Source organism: Jaculus jaculus, chromosome 7, assembly GCF_020740685.1.
Source record: "Jaculus jaculus isolate mJacJac1 chromosome 7, mJacJac1.mat.Y.cur, whole genome shotgun sequence".
In the NCBI taxonomy this organism is placed as follows: Eukaryota; Metazoa; Chordata; class Mammalia; order Rodentia; family Dipodidae; genus Jaculus; species Jaculus jaculus.
The window spans coordinates 6646305-6662735 of NC_059108.1; the positions used below are offsets into that span (position 1 = coordinate 6646305).

At 49.8% G+C, this 16431-nt stretch overlaps 1 protein-coding gene across 7 annotated transcripts in view; it reads right to left on the reverse strand.

The window, feature by feature from the left end:
• Znf536 (zinc finger protein 536) overlaps positions 1-16431 on the reverse strand; it is a 531971-nt gene that overhangs the window by 187221 nt on the left and 328319 nt on the right. For 6 of the 7 annotated variants that reach the window (XM_045154928.1, XM_045154929.1, XM_045154926.1 and 3 more), the window contains one exon: positions 13939-14091. The exons of the other annotated variant lie outside the window; for it this stretch is intronic. In XM_045154928.1, the coding sequence (XP_045010863.1) occupies positions 13939-14091 (153 nt within the window). The remainder of the gene's footprint in view (positions 1-13938; positions 14092-16431) is intronic. 7 annotated transcript variants of the gene reach the window in all.

Consider the following 16431-nt stretch of genomic DNA (forward strand, 5'->3'; position numbering starts at 1 on the left):
AAATATTAATATCATTACCGTGCGCTGTGACTGCGGCACGTAAAGACATATAGTTAAGATAAAAAGCAGTCGATAAAACTTAAAAAGAAAATGAGTAATAAAAAGGCACAAAGTATATTTAGTCTCTGCATTTGAAATTAACATTATCTACTGGTCTTTGTTATGCCTTAAATTTGTACTAATGGCAAACCTAATGCTCTGGTAGTAACCTGTGTAATTTACCTATAATAAGCACTTTCCAGAGAATAAAAAAAAAATAGCTTTAACGCATGTTTTTGAAACATGTAAGATGATTTTCATGAATTAAATATTTATTTAAATTCGATGCCCAACTTCTGTTGTCCTTTCCACGGTGCAGAGTGGTATCCTTAGCAGACAACTTACATCTGCAGGCATTGTGGGATAGAGGAGGAGCCAAGTCAACAACTGTGGATTTAAATACATTTTAAGAATTTGTTAGCAATCTTTTCTAGACTTTGCAATGAAAAGACTCTGGGCAAGAGGTGGGGGCTGTGGGTCCCTGTTACCTTACACAAGATAGTATCCTGTCAGTTATTAGTAAGTACCTCTCCCAGGAAGCTTAACTACCTCCCCACACCTGGCCTGTGTCCTATTGTGAGATGCGTACAACTTGAAAGAAAGCTACGTGACTGGCGTTTGTGTATTCTGAAGACATTTCTGTGCGCCTACTTTTAGAGATGACTCCCCATTCTCCGAGCACAGGACACTTAGGGTGTGGAGTTTACCAAAGGGAGCACAGTTGCCTAGATTGTGGACAGGGGGCATGTCACGTCATGCAAGGGGTGTGTGATAGACTGTGGGACGCCGCCTGCTGTATTCCTTCTTACAAGCAGTTGATGGTTTGTTTTTGTTTTTTTTTTTTTTTCTGGATACTTCTTCAGGTGTCTTGAGTTGAGGCAGAAGACCAACTGGGAATTTGCACTGCTGCCTTTGGCTCAGCCAACACTGAGGGTGCACGGAAGGAGACTCTGCATTGGCAAGAGACCATTTTCATACTCTTGGGGGTTAATCCCCGGGTTAGATTCAGACACACTTGAGCCACTGCTGCCTGGACACTCCACTTGTGGGCCATGAAACCATGGCAGTGCACAACAGTTCAGGTCAGCTGGGGTCCCAGTGGCCAGATGTGGTAGTCCGTCCCTCAGGCTCAAGGAGTGAGCATGGGACTTGCATCTGGAGAGCCGGGTTAGAAACCGAGGACCCTGACTACAGATCAGTGCAGACTGTGGGCACCCCAGCAGGTGGACAGCCACCGAGGTGAGGCCAACAAGGGGCAGGGAGGCTCCGGCTGCAGCTCAGACAGGCACCTGGAAGTGACTAAGTGTAACTAGCCAAAGATCTGTGGAGAACACACCAGTTTCCCCTAGCAGGAACTACAAGAACAATGCAGATGTGCCCAAGGTGGCAAGAACTGGACACAGAGGGCACGGGGTGGGAGGGTGCATGAGCCCCTGGTCTCAGGTCTGAACAGCACACTGGACACTGGTTCGTGCAAGAGAACCATTAGGGGAGTCAGGGAAACCACGGAGTCTGGTCCCCAAGATCTGGGGTGAGGTCAGAAGTTGGTACTTGCGCTGAGCTGACCGGAGGTGGGGCTTAAAGAAACCTGGCTTCATCTTCCCCTGCCCTCCATGTGACCAATGATGGGTAAGATCCCCAGAGGGGGACAACCTAAGACAGGCCATGGAGTGGGTTTTCAGCGAGCTAAACTCATGGTACCCAATGACAGGTAAGATCCCCAGAAGGGGACAACCTAAGACAGGGGCCATGGTGACTAATGCTCTTACAGAAACAAAAGGGGGAGATGATGCTGGGCTCTTAAAGGCCCAGGCATGAGGCTTAGTGGAACTTCCTGAACCTAGCTAGAGTGTGGCGACCTGTCTCTGGCCAGCTAGGACTCAGCAAGACGCCTAATGGCTTCTGGCCTGCCACCTCCACATGGCAATTGTAATTACCATTTCAATAGTTACAGTTTTCTATTGGCCCTTACCTCTTCCCCCATCCTAAAATCCCCGCCTTCGTCCCCAACATGATATAGGCAACTGCTCATATCAATAAAGCAAGTTTTTTCTGTGAGTTCCTGCTTCGAAAAGAAAAAAAAAAAGATCTGGCTTCATCTTCCCCAAATCTGAGCTCATTAGCCCAAAGGTACAAACAGGGTTTGGGGACCTCCTTTGGGGCTCCTCTGTGGAGCCTGGGTGGACAACACTATAGAACTTCCCTGGGGAGTAAGCACCCTTCAACATGGGCGTGGTGGCATGGTTTTGCAAAGAGCCCCTGCAGGGTACTTGGGGAGTCTGGGCTGGGGTCTGGACACCCCATGTTATTCTGGGCTCCACTGGACACAGCATCTGGTCTTGGATGATTTCCTTCCTGAACCTGTACTGTGAGAAGTGAGAGCACAGGTTCCCAGGAGCCTCATCCCAACTGTCAACTCACATGAAGAGCTACGCCAAGTCTCCTGAAAGGGCCGGAGACCCCGCACGTGCACACACACATATCAGCAACGTGCACGTTAATCCACACGTGTTTTGACTGAATGAACCAGTGGATAAATGAGCGCCTCCTGTCTCCTGGCCACCGGTGCTGTCTCCCGGGAACTGAATCGGGAAGCAAAGGAAGGGCCCCTCCCTCCACTCATGGCCCCGGGGGAAGACATATCATGCAATTACGGGAGCAGGTGGACTTCATGAGCGTACATTCGCACACGGTGCCACTGCAGCCAGGTCTCCCTCACTCGATCATTGATCTGGATAGCTCAGAAGTGGCCTTGTCCTGCCCTGTCCCTGCCTACGGAAGACCACTGCTGAGAAACCAGAAAGGTCCACTTAGCACTAGAGTCCGACCAGGCCTCAACCCTGGTGAATGAGGGACTATTCCTGGATTATGGAGGATTATTTGGGCTGTTTAAAAACATGTCCCCTCTTAGAGCTGAACATGGTGGCGCACACCTTTAATCCCAGCACTCGGGAGGCAGAGGTAGGAGGATCAACATGAGTTTGAGGCCAGCCTGAGACTCTTTAGTGAATTCCAGGTCAGCCTGAGCTAGAGCGAGACCCTACCTTAAAGGAAAAAAAAAAAAAAATGTACCCTCTCAAGAACGCCCCTTGCCCATTCTTCCTTGCCTGCTGTGCCATTTTCCCAGTGAAGTGCCATCCCTTGCCTAGGTCTTAAAGGGCTTTGCTTGGGTGGCCACCTCCTGCTACCCATGCCCCCATATAAATGTTCCCGACTACCCCTCCGTGGGCTAAACCTGTTGGGTCTGTGCTTTCAAAAATAAATTTAAATTTCTTATTTTTTAATCCTTTATAACTCTAACCCTCTGCCTTGCGGTTCTTCCCCTCCTCTCCTGGGTTGTCTTTCCAGTGAGGGGGCCTGGGGACGCGGGGGAGGTTTTTGAGGTTAAGGCTGGCGCTGCAGGATGCGGTTCTGGCTGGGCAAACAGTCCTTTGGGATGAGCATCAACTCGCAGGCGGCCGTGGGGCTCTGTGCTCCAGTGGAAACGCCCCAGCTGCTTCTGAGGCGTTCTTTTCCCCACAGGACACATTTCAGAGTGCTCAGGAGGCAAACTTCGCACAACATTGGCCTGGAGGGGTGGAGCCAGAACTGAGAAGAAATCCCGTCAGCAAGTTGAACAGCTCGGAGGGGCAGTCAGAGTCCATCTACCATTTGGCCGGCACACCCAGATGCTGAGTCCACCTGGCTGAGCTGCACCGCTGTGAAAGCAACTGCGTTTGGACACATTCCTCCACCCCGGCACTCTTTGCCTACTGTGACAAGTCCCAGGCTGCAAACATAGCCGGAATTCTGCGCGAAACTAGGCAATGGGTCTGCTCAGCTCCCTCCAACTGAGGTCTGATTCTACCAAGAGCTGGGCAGGCATCGTCTATGCTGCCGTGTGGCACAGGGGACCTCAGGACCTGTCAGCTGCTGTCTACTTGAGTGATTGGCCACTTAAGCCATGGATGAGTCTAAATGTCCTTGGGACATCTTTTAGACTGCCCGACGCTTTGCAGGGAATTGTGCATGCGTGAGTCCTCACTCCATAATTGGGGTTTGCTATCCCAGCATCAGCTTGTTGGAGTGGCCACACGACTCATGTGCCATCTGAGCTGGCAGATCATGGGCACACCAGAGAGAGGGACAAATCCTTCTCATGGAGATCAGCTGCCATCCAACTCGAACTGTGGGGAGAAAGTCTCCAAGTTCCTAAGGAAAGCGTCCTATCCGGCTGTTCGCATGTCCTGTCTCAGTTCATAGACTGGCATCTAATCCAATACTTCAGACACTGAGGGATCCACAGAGTGCCCCCCCACCCTGTCCAACACACACACACACACACACACACACACACACACACACACACACACACACATATTGCAGACTGGATCTCGACCAGAAACCAGTTCAAAACTTGCACCTGAAACCAGGATGTCCAAGATCAGGCCACCCACCCCCTGGGAAAGCAAGTGGGGGGTGTTTGTGACCTTCTCTAGGGAGCCCTCTCACCATGTACTGAACAGATGTGTGCAAGAACCATGTGTTTTTACAAAAGACAATTTTTTTCTGGAAAGGACAAAACACATTTAAAAAAAATTAATTGGTTCATTTTGGTGGGCTAATGAAAGTATTGAAAACCATCATGCATTTAAGCCGGTTTCCCAGTGACACATGGCATTAAGTTACGCATTCAACTTTGGGATATCACTGGTACCTTCTCCCTGGTCATCATATCATAGCAATTTCAGAAATATAGGATCATATGGTTTAGTTGATTCTTTGTCCTATTTCTATGTGGTCATATCATTTTGTTTGATCTGGTTTTTTAACTGAGGCCGGGTCTGCACAGGTAGCAGAGACCAGCCTTGAAGTTCTGCTGCTCATCCCCCAGCTTCCCGTGCTCTGGGGTGACAGACAGCTATAGCTAATTCACAGAACGGCCACGGCTTCCATTTCTGAGCCGTTACTTTTCACTTAATAGTTCAAAGAAACCTTTCCTTTTCTAGAGGTTATTTTGGAGCTATTTAGAATAAGTTACCAATATCATCTCTAAAAAAATAAGTAAAATAACAGGTGGATTCGTACCCTCTTTGGAAATGACTTTATTAAGTTTTTAAGAAGTGATTTGCACCTCTGTGGTTTTTTTTTTTCCCGAAATTTCCAAAAGTGATTCTACTTTTAAGTCCAGTAGCTGAATCTCCGCCCACATTGCAACCTCTTTTCGTTATTTATTTAGTCTTCCTACATGTCTTTACTTAGTTAATACCGGGAGAGATAAATATGGTGGAGCCTTTGCAGCGAAGCCTCAGTACATTGATATAAATTGTACACTAATTCCCCCAAAGCATATATATATGTTGTAAACCTGAAGACTTTTCACACAGCCGCTTATTGCTAAACAGCGCCTTGTCCAGAAGGGGACAATCTGTGTCTCTAATTGCTGTCACTGAAGCCGAGATTCATTATGTGACTTTCCCATTAAAATGTGAGCATTAATTTGTATAATGAAATATCACCCACTGCAGTGTTCATTAGCCATGCCCTACTGTATACGGCACATTGTTAGCTACCTAGAAACTGTAGTTAATTTCACTAATGGATATTTCCCTACTCAGTGTTTGGAAGGAAATTTATACTGTAACATTACCTCTTAAACTTTTAAGGAAATTTAAATTCAATCAATTATTTTCCACAAAAGTTTGGGATGTCATTAAAGGCAGGAAAAGCAAGCGTGAGGGACTGACTGCGGAGGAAGCGAATGTGCTTGTGCGAGAAACTGAACAGTTTGTCTGACAAAGTAGAAGAATGGTAGTCTTAGTCCAAAAGGAAAGGAAAAAGAAAGACTGGCCTCTGTTGGGGATTCTCGTCTTTCCCTATGGCGACCAGCCTGGACAGAGGATAGCAGCAAAGCCGTCGCTCTAGAGGAGGCTGGAAGAGCTCTGTTAACCAGCCCCTTTGGGGAAATGTATTCCAAGTGCTTTTACGTGTGTTCAGCGCGTCAGAAGAGCCTGGCTACTTCATGGAGCAAAGGAAAGATGAGGATACCAAGGGGAAAACAGGGGCACAGTAGGCATGTGGCACCTGGACTCGCCCAGGATGGGGATTCTCGTGCCTTCCTGCATGCCCAGATAGGCGGTTCTCCAGCACCCCTGGGAGGAGGAGAGAGTTCTCCATCCTGGAGAGATGCTCAGCTCCATGCCACTGGGAGCCAGTCTACCCCACACCAGAGCTACTGAACCCCCTGCCCCAGACATTTCCTTGCCTCACACTTCCCTTGTCCTCATGGGGAAACTGAGGCACGTGGAGGGTCAAGGAGGGCTGACCTGGGGCCAGTCTGGGTGAGGGGAAAAGAGGGGCTGAGATGCACAGTACTTCCCTTTGAGGTCACCTGGAGGCTGCATCCACACCACTTGTGAGTACAAGCCACTTCTTTCTCTCTTGCTGGCTGTGGTATAGACACACGCTGTCAAAGAAATGTCACATTAATTCCCTAAAGCAAGCAGGAAATTCACGCAGAAAAGTACAAATATCAATTCAGCGCGGTGGTTGAGGGAATAGCACTCCGAATCAAGCAGACCAAGATAACGACCTGTCATGCCGCGCTGAGCAGCTCTGGATGAGCAGCTGCACAGCTCCGACTGTGTCCGCAGCCCCACCGTGGAGCCGGGCAGGAAATCCTGGTCTCCACGAAGCCAGGGGGCCCAGCAGCAGTGACGTGCAGAGCTTAGCCTGGGGCCCACCCACGGCGCATACAGGGTGCACTAGCTAGCGGCTACCATACTGTGTAGATGCCCGGTCACCTGGTGAGGTCAACCCCAGATGGCTACCCCAGCCCCTGATGGGCATACAGCCCTGAGAGGGCAACAAGGGAGACACCTCCCACTTTCACAATCCTGTATGATAGAGAGACCTCGCGCCTCACAGCAAGGATGCTGCCCAAGGCAAGGACAGTGTCCCTCTGTCCCACTCCACCAGCCTCCAATTGCCACATCACAGCTGCAGATCCCCGGGGAGCAGCAGTGTTGGAGGACGTGACCCCGAGCCCTTGGCCAAGTCTTCCTCCCACGGCTGAGACCCCGTCAATCCTGTGGGCTGCCCTGTGCTGACCCGTCCCCTTGAGGAGGCTTTCAACCCGGGGCTGAGCCAGTATGCGCCGCACACCACAACCAGATGGATGAAGCGCCCCACATCATCTGAGGGGGAAGGAAGCTAACAAGATTGATTTTCAATTACACGCTGAACTTTAGGACCTCCAGGCGTTCACAAGTGAAGGTGTGGGTTCTCTCTCGATCATGCCCACTCCTGCGACTATAGCCCTTTGGGCAGGACCCATATGTAGGTGAGTCACAGTAGTGAAGTCAGCCTAGAGACCTTGTAGCCCACACATGGGGTGAAATACCCATTAGGGGCCTTTGGTGGCAAACAACAGCCCCGCCTCTCAGGGACCCATCAGTGCCTGCCTGCCTACCTTCTGCATGTGTGAAAAGGTCCCTGGGGCCTCCTGAGTGTCCACCCCAGCTCACACTCTCCCAAGGTGGCACTGGAGGAGGGAGGGAGGGAAGGAGGGAAGAGCAGAGCCCATATGTAAACCACCAGCGATGAAATGACTGGCTGACCTCCAGAAGACCTCAAGGACATCTCTAGTATTGGGTGTTATGACAAAATGCTGCAGACTCATCTTGGTGGTGGCTGGTTTCATGTGCTCTCCTGACTAGGTACCAGACTGCCTGCATATGTGGTGAAAGATTATCCTGGGTGTGTGCACGCGTGTGTGTGTGCGTGCATGTGCGTGTGTTTGTGGGTGAGATCTAAGTCTATACATGCAGAAGACTGCCCCTCCCACATGTGCGTGTGGACCTCCCCCAAGAGGGTGAGGGCGCCTGGGAATTGACTCCCTTTCTTTGAGCTGGGACATTGGTCTTTTTGTTTTCCTTTTCCTTTTTTTTTTTTTTTGATGCAGGCTCACGCAGGAACGTCCACCTTCAGCTTTCCCAGGGTCTCCAGCCTGCCATCTGCAGATCTTGAGCCATCCCAGACTCTATATTCACATGAGCAATTTCTTATTGATCACAGGCAAACACAGAGTCATTTATCATTTAATGATGGAAACACATGCTCAGAGATGTGTCGTTAGGAACTTCGTCCTTGTGAACATCAGAGTGAACTTACACAAGCCAGATAGCACAGGCCAGTCCCTCGATGGGTCCTCTGGATGTGATCAAGAGACGAGGAAAGCACCAGCTGCACGAGTCTGCGGGCTGCTCCGCAGTAAGCACTCTATGCGCAGCACATAGCAGCTATGCTGTGCTCACACACCAGTTATGACCACTCACAGTGAGTGTACCATGCACACTGAGTGTGCTGCACGCTCATGCAACTGGTAGAGCAGCCAGTTACTTTATACCAGCATTTCCACAAAAACAAACATGTGTGAGGGTGTCAGGATATCACTAGGTGACAGAAATTTTCAGTCCCATCACCATCTGATTTTCTGTAGACAGAGTCTCTCTGTGTAGCCCAGGCTGGTTGAAACTAGCCCCTTGCCTCCACCTCTCCATTATAATCAATGACACCATGTATTCCACTTGTCATTGACAGAAGGTTGGGTGTCCAATGCATGGCTGTACAAGCTGCTTCTCTTGCAAACCCTCACTCATCCATGGCTTTGCAGTCTGTGCTGACTGGTCCTGAGTTCAAGTCACAGCTCTTGTGTAACAGACGGGAAATCGCTCATGCCCGCTGATCGGCTCCTGATCAGCCCAGGCAACATCTCCCAGAGCAAAGAGATTTGGTTTCCCACAGTCACCAAGCTCCTCCACCAGGAGACAGACCCCAAAGCCTCTAGGAGCTGAGTGGGCTGGGGACCCATGAGGTCCTGCAGACACCTCCCCTCAACATTCCTCCCCACTCCGTGGATCTCACTGAGACTATGTGGGGTGGGGGGTGAGCAGAAACACCTGACCTACTGCGGGCTCTCCCCAGCCCCCAGATGTTCAGAGCCACCTGAACACTGCCTTCCCCTCGCCTCTCTAATAAACAGGTGTTGGGAGAAGAGAGGCAGTAATTAAGTTAATGCAGTGGAGAAAAGGAAGGAAAATGGTTTTTATCAGTCGATGTCATATGATCAAGACTTCTAATAAAGATGGAGTGTGATAGAAAAATACAGAGAATGGTCCCCCATATAGCCAGACTAATTAAGCTGTATCTGTTACATGTTGGATGTCTAAAGGAGCTCCTGTGCATCCACTGCAGGAAAACTTTTAAAAGACGGCATCTGGGGACACAAGTATTTTTTTCTTCATGGACTTTTGTCCTTGGCTGTGTCATTGAGAAACCCAAGGGGCAAAGAGGAAGGCAGTTCATTGCATCTCAACTTCATGAGCCCCACATGAAATCATTTATTAACAAATAACTTGATTTTTAATTACTCATGTAATCTACACTTTTCCATTGTCATAATGGATATTTACTTCAGTGATTTTATAACATGTAACTTTGTGTTCTGTTCAAATGCACAAGTGTAAGCCTTTCCCAACTTCTTTGTTCTTAGATAAAAAAGGAAATTGATCTTTATCTGGTTGTCATTCTGCTCTTTAAACCCAGCAAAGGCAGTTGGAGGGGAAGGGGTGGTGGAAATGTGATGTTTCCATGGATTCTTTCATTTTCTCCCTATGCTAGGAAGTTTCTGGAATGCCTCTGCTGACGGTCCTGTCTTGCCTCTCTCCATGTCTTCAAAGACTAACTATTGTCACAGACTTCTCAAGTTTTTGAAATGAAAGCTGGAGGAGGGAGGCTATTTCTGAAGGCTTAAATCTGCACAACGCGGTATCTGCTTGCTTCGGTCCGAGTTCCCCGGATTTATGGAAGTCTAGCTCCTCCAGTGGTGGGGGGAGTGCCGGGAGCCATCTCCGTGTTGGGAGGCACCATTCCCTTGCTTTACCGCCCTGCGGGAAGGTGCCACCTACCTGGCAAACCAGACCTGGGCTCTGTGTTCACATTAAAGAAAAGAAGTCACAAGCCACTCGTGGCCTGGTGTCCACTCTTCTAAGCACAACCTGGCCATGTGTACCCCGTGAACTGTCTCTTGTGTGTACTAGAAGCCTGTGGGTCCTTCTACGGCCACAACTTAAGGGGACCTCTGCTCCAATCTGGGAGGAAGACGGACGCTGACATAACCCGAGAAAGCCAGGTGTCTGAGATGATTCTCCAGGAGCCTGGTCACTTTCACTAACCCATTTTATACGTCATTGGTTCATCAGTCCCTTTGGAGAGCCTCCACTAGCAAGGCTCTGTCGTCAGCACCGAGGCATGGCTGGACAGACAGACAGACAGCAGCCTTTGCTCTGGGGAGCTCACATTCTAGTCAAGGAGAGAGGCAATTACAAAATGCAAATGTGTGGTATGCCAGATGGGGTGTGAGCTATGGAGAAAAGTGAGGCAGAGAAAGGAAGGGATGTAGGGGCTCCCAGCGAACTGGGGGTGCACTGGAAAATGGGTGGGCAGGTGTGGTGGCAGGTGAGAAGGGGAGAATTGTTCCAACCCAGAGGATAAGGAGCAGACTGTGCGGGTGTATGCCATCAAAGTGCAGAAACAGGAGGCAGGAGCGCAGAGAGGCCCCTGTCTCTCAGCTCCTGGAGGAGGCTGACTATGCTGCTTGCATCTGGCCAGCCATGCTGTGCTTCTGTGTCTCCCGAACCAGCACCCACCTCCGTGACACCTTGCGCAGTGTGGGGATGGCAAGGAAGACAGCCAGTCCCTTACTCTAGTACTTCTTCTGTCGCTTACAAGTAAATTCGGGTGTGGGGTGCTCTTCCAGGCCCTGGGGTTATAGATGGATATGAGAGCCACACCCACAAACCTGAGGTTCTGCTTTGTGGGAAACAAACAACAGATCCAGCAAGGAGCAAGGGAGTTGAGTGAGATCATTTCATGACGTGTCGAGCTCGTGAAGAATGAAGCAGATGAGGAATTGTAGGGAAGAGAGGTGCGGAATGGTCTCATATCCAAGCTAAGTCCCCAGTGACCACCGGGAGGAGAAACACTGCAGATGGAGGCAATGGCAGAGCCAAAGGCTGGGGGCGGGCATCCGCACTAGAGGAGGAGGAAGGTGACAAGGACATCTCGAGACAAGGGTGCAGCTGGAGAACTGTGCAAGATGGTGGTGGGACCCAGGGCACACTTTTTAATTTAATTTAATTTTTGTTTTATTTATCCATTTTGAGAGACAGAGAGGCAGAGAGAGAGAAAAAGAGAGAGAACTGGCACGCCAGGGCCTCCAGCTTCTGCAAACAAACTCCAGACACATGCGCCCCCTTGTGCATCATCTGGCTTATGTGAATACTGGGGAATTGAACCTGAGTCCTTAGGTTTTGCAGGCATGCCTTAACCACTATGCCATCTCTCCAGCTCAGTGCATACTTGTTTAAAAAATTTGTTGGCAAGGAGAGAGAGAGAGAGAGAGAGAAATGGACATGCCAGGGCCTTGAACCACTGCAAATGAACTCCAGATGCACATGTCACTTTGTGAATCTGGCTTTACTTGAGTACTGGGGAAATTGAACCCAGGTTATTAGGCTTTGTAGGAAAGTGCCTTAACCACTGAGCCACTGCTCCAGTCGCCCAAGACAGATTTTTGAAGAGGCCTCTGCTATGGTTTGGATGTATAATGTTCCCCTACAGGCTCATGTGTTTAAATAGTTGATCCCAAGCTGGTGATGCTACTTAAGGGAGAATGTGAAACCTTTGAGGAATAGGACTTAACTGACTGACTAGGTCACAAGGACCTTGTGGGTCACAGCTCAGCCCTGCTTTCAGCTAGAGCTCCTGGCTTTGTTTGTGCCAAGATAGGAAGCAACTATGCTATAAACTCCAATTATAGCCATGGGCAGAGTTGCCCGCTGCCGTGTTTCTTTCCAGGGTGCCCTGAATCCCCTGAGCTATGAGCCAGAAAAGATCTCTCTTCCTTTTTAAAATAATAGTTTATTTGTTTATTTGCAAGGAGAAAGAGAGGAAATGGGCACACCAAGGCCTCTAGCCACTGCAAACAAACTCCAGATGCATGTGCCACTTTGTGCATCTGACTTTACATGGATACGGAGGAATCAAACCCAGGTCATCAGGCTTTGCAGACAAGCTCCTTGACCACTGAGCCATCTCTCCAGCCCCCTCTTCCTTTTAGTTTCTTCTGTCAAGTGCATTTAGTCACGACATTGTGTGAAGTACCTAAAATGCATCCTGGGATCCTGGGATGAGGCCATAAGTGGCTTGTTCCAGGACAGCTGAGGCTGTGGTGAAGCTTACCACACCCAGGCTTCGAGTGAGGACGCAGCCACTGCCCGCTGCTACCTGTCCACGGGCCTCCTTGCAATGTCAGATTTTGGAGGCACCGTGTGGAGACCCAATGGAGTGACCTCCTTGCCTTTAAGCATATACAGCACAGCAGGCCCATAAGCACCTGCTCTCCTTGCCATGCCTGAGCTGAGTTATTGATTGCCTGGGAAATAGACCACAATTATTTTTGAAAATAGATGGCATATTTGTCTATCCTCTGAAGCAGCTCATACTCCAATAGATAAAGTGTCAGGAGAAAAATCAAAGAAAATGGAGGTGTCCATATCTCAGATAGATTTTTTTTTTTATATTGGCAATGCACAAACAGCTAGCTGAAAGGCTTGAAAGGACAGCGGCTGAAGTGCAAGGCACAGCGCTGGAGAGCAGGCTGCGCTGCAAGGGACGATTATGACCTCAGACAGGACGAGGAGAAAGAGCGGCCCCCGCTCCCTCCCCCACCCGCCCCCGTTTACTTAACAACGTCTCTGGGTTCTTGTGAGGAGGTCTGTGATGAGCTAGAGAAGGGACTAGGCAGAGCCCCGCTCTCCAGTCCCAGAGATAGACGGATCCCCCATGCTGCCCTCAGGTCACTGCTCCCGGACATTTGGGGCATCTCCTTGTTCTCTTGGGGACTTAACAGCTAACCTGGGTTTAATCACACTCAAGAGACCCCTGGTCCTGCCGGGCGTGGTGGCGCACACCTTTAATCCCAGCACTCGGGAGGCAGAGGTAGGAGGATTGCCAAGAGTCCGAGGCCACCCTGAAACTACAGAGTGAATTTCAGGTCAGCCTGGAATACAGTGAGACGCTACCTTGAACCATCCCCCCCGCCGCCTCCCCCCCCCCCCCCCCGCCGCTCAAAAAAGACTCCAGGTCCATATGAGGGTGCCAGGTACCGTCTAGTATAGATCAGTATAGCAAAAGGAAGTCATCAGCGCAATGTCTTGCAGCTCAAAGCATCACTCTCCCTGGTCTGGACCAAATGAGACGCATGCTTATGCACTCCCACGTCGTTTGGGAGGGTGGGTTCAGTGAAGTGGTGACTTAGGAAGTTGGGTCATTAATGACCCGTCCTGTGTCATGTAGATAGCGGCAGAGGACAGTACAGTCTGTGACATGGAAGGTTAATAGTGACTGTCCATTTCATTGCACTGAGCAGCACCTGGGAGGTCAGTCAAGTGTACCTGCAGCTGTCTCTCACAGCCTTTCCAGAGAGGATTCACTCAAAGAGGGGAGGACCGCCCTGAAGGAGAGCAGCCCCATCCTGTAGGCTGGAGGCCCAAACGGAAGAGAGGAGCCACAGAGAAGGGACGGGGCCCACCAGCTCCTGTCTGCTTCCTGGCCGTCGGGAACTAGACGGCTGCCCCTACTGCGCCCTTCCGCCATGATGTTCCTGCCTTGCCAAGGCCTAAGAGGCCATGGAGCCAGCTGCAAGAGTGAAAGCAAACCTTCCCTCCTACAGACTGTCCCTGCAAGTAACTGACACAGTGTAAACGACCAACACACTTGTGGACTTGGGCCAGAAACACAGCTGTCTTGGGGCTTTCTCCTCTGACCGGTGCCCTCGGACACACCTACATCTCTCACCTGTGTGTATCCTCAGGTGGACCTTAAGGTGATGGGAAGTCCGGAAAGTCTTCCCACAGTATGGGCAGTCCTTCATGGCCGAGCCCAGGCTCCTGTCGCGAAGCAGTGCCGGCTGCTGGACGCCGCCGGATCTCCCGGCCTCCTCGCCGATGTCTGCAGCGGAGGAGAAACATTCTCACATCACTTCAGCACATGTCAGAAGTTGTTCGCACCAAAACCGCTAACACCGCGCAAAGTTAAACATGTCAATGCTACACCTGTCTGTTTCATTCTTTAAATTTGACAGAATGCTGACAATTCATGTATTTTCTTGTTATTCTCTTAAATTATTTCATCTTTCCTATCATCATTTTAAGCAGCATATGGTACCTTTATATTGAACTGAATTAAACAAGAGAAGAAACAGCTGTGTCAGCAGCTGGTTTGATTTCTTCTTTTGCTTAGTTCCTATTAAATATTTTTTTTTTACAAAAGTTTAAAAGTGTGGGTGCTTGTAGAATCTGATTAATTTATAAAATGGACTAGCTGGGAAGTTCACTAGAGGACTAAAATCATATTTTAGTCGTAGCCAGTGTCAAAGGGGGTGGGGAACTATCCCAGCTGATTTCCTGAGACATGCAGACACACAGCTATTTTGGGACAGGAAAGAAAATTATCCAAAACTGATCATTTCTTCTCTGAAGAGTCTTGTATCCATCCTTGGCTTGTGGAATCACATGAAAGGGAGAAGAAAAAGTATGGAAATGTATTTCTACAATTAGCCCATGATAAACACACAGTGACATATTCAAAGTCATGTGCAAAAACTCAGCTGCAAAACTCCCATAAACTCGGAGCGCTGCGCTTAAATCTCTGGGCAGTGACTTGAGAACTTCCTCAGTAAAGTATCAATACAAATTTGCCTTGCTGCTGCTATTTGTTATGTAACCCAAACCATTAGAAAGTGGAATAAAATTTACATACGGCTGCCTTCTGCACAGAAATGATGGGGCATAACAGTAAATAAACTCTGAATGCATCTAGTGGTTGGGGATATGTTACCGCAATACCCGGGGCCTGACATCCAATTGCCACGCTGACGACATCCACAGAACTGGACGGGCCGTGGGCATCTGGGCCTTTGGGGACGGGAGGGAAGAGAACCCTCTCCGGACTCACTTCTTCTTAAGTCTCAGGCCTCCCCACAGAGCAAGGCTGAAGCCTGTCACATGATCTGAGCCCCTTGAGGCTAGCAGGGTCCTGGCCAAGGCTTCCAGCCCACCCTCCAGACCTCGTGGTAAATCCCAATATGAGAACAAGGGAACCTTCTGGGATAATGAGCAGATCTGTGAGTTCTGCTGAGATGAGAGTAAATAAGATTTGTACCTTCCAAAGCAATGGAATATGCAAATCGCTTTTACCCAGCAACATCCGTCCCTGGTGTTCTCCGCTAACGGCCGAAAGGGACAGACTTATAGACCATAACACGATGAAGGCAAACACACTCAATTCTTATTTGGATGTTCGCTCCGAGCAACTGCGCAAGCGCTCGGGCCTGACACTTCCTCTCTGCATTTGGACCGTGCCTGAGCTGATCGCCACCCTAGGAAACCACACTGAAGACCTGCTTTCAACTCTATCTCCCCAGCCAAATGCTGCTGGAAGACCTATTCAGAGTGTGTACTTGGGTCGAATGTTTTCCTCATAGATTTTACAAACAGAAATAGGCTTATCCACATCCAGGACTCTTGCCCCAAGCCTGTGAACCCCCAACCCTGACAACTGTGGAAAGGCTCCCAAACACGGCTTGTGGATAAGGGCAAAACACAAAGTGTGACAAAGACAGGTCCTACCCACCCGGAGCCAAGTGTCCCAGAGCATTCCAGGCTGAGTCTACCAGGGGCTTGGTTTTGTTTCTATGTTGTGCTGTGTTGTGGATGGAGCCCAGGGCCTTGTGCATACTTAGGCAACCAGTGAGTCACATCCCTAGCCCTTGAATTTGGAAACAGCATCTTTCAATATAGCTCAGGCTGGCCTTGAACTCTGGCTCCTCCTGCCTCAGCCTCCCAAGTTCTGCAATATCGGTGGCCTGACATCCTGCTGCCGCCCTGGTGACGTCCGCAGAGCAGGTTCTGAGATGCCAGGAGTGTTCCTAAGTGACCCCCATCTCCTTCCACTCAACCCTGCCTCCCTACCTGCCCCAATGCGGAGCACGCTGCACCGTCCCCTCACACCATGCAGCTGTCCTTTCACACAGGTCAGGGGGTCAGTTTAAGCAACAATGAACTGGTTCAGAATTCTGCCCATGTGCCACTTAGGAACGTAGGCAAGACACTTAGTTTAAGCTGAGAAGTCAATAACCACCCTTGTGGATTACAAGCAGGACTTGGATGCCCTGGCTGTTGGCTTCAGGCTGCATTCGGGCAGGTGCAGGCTTCCCAAGGCCTCTTGCCCCATGATCTGCCCCAGGAGTCTCCTTCAGTGGTGCCCACTGTGGTCAGAGCAAGGTGACAG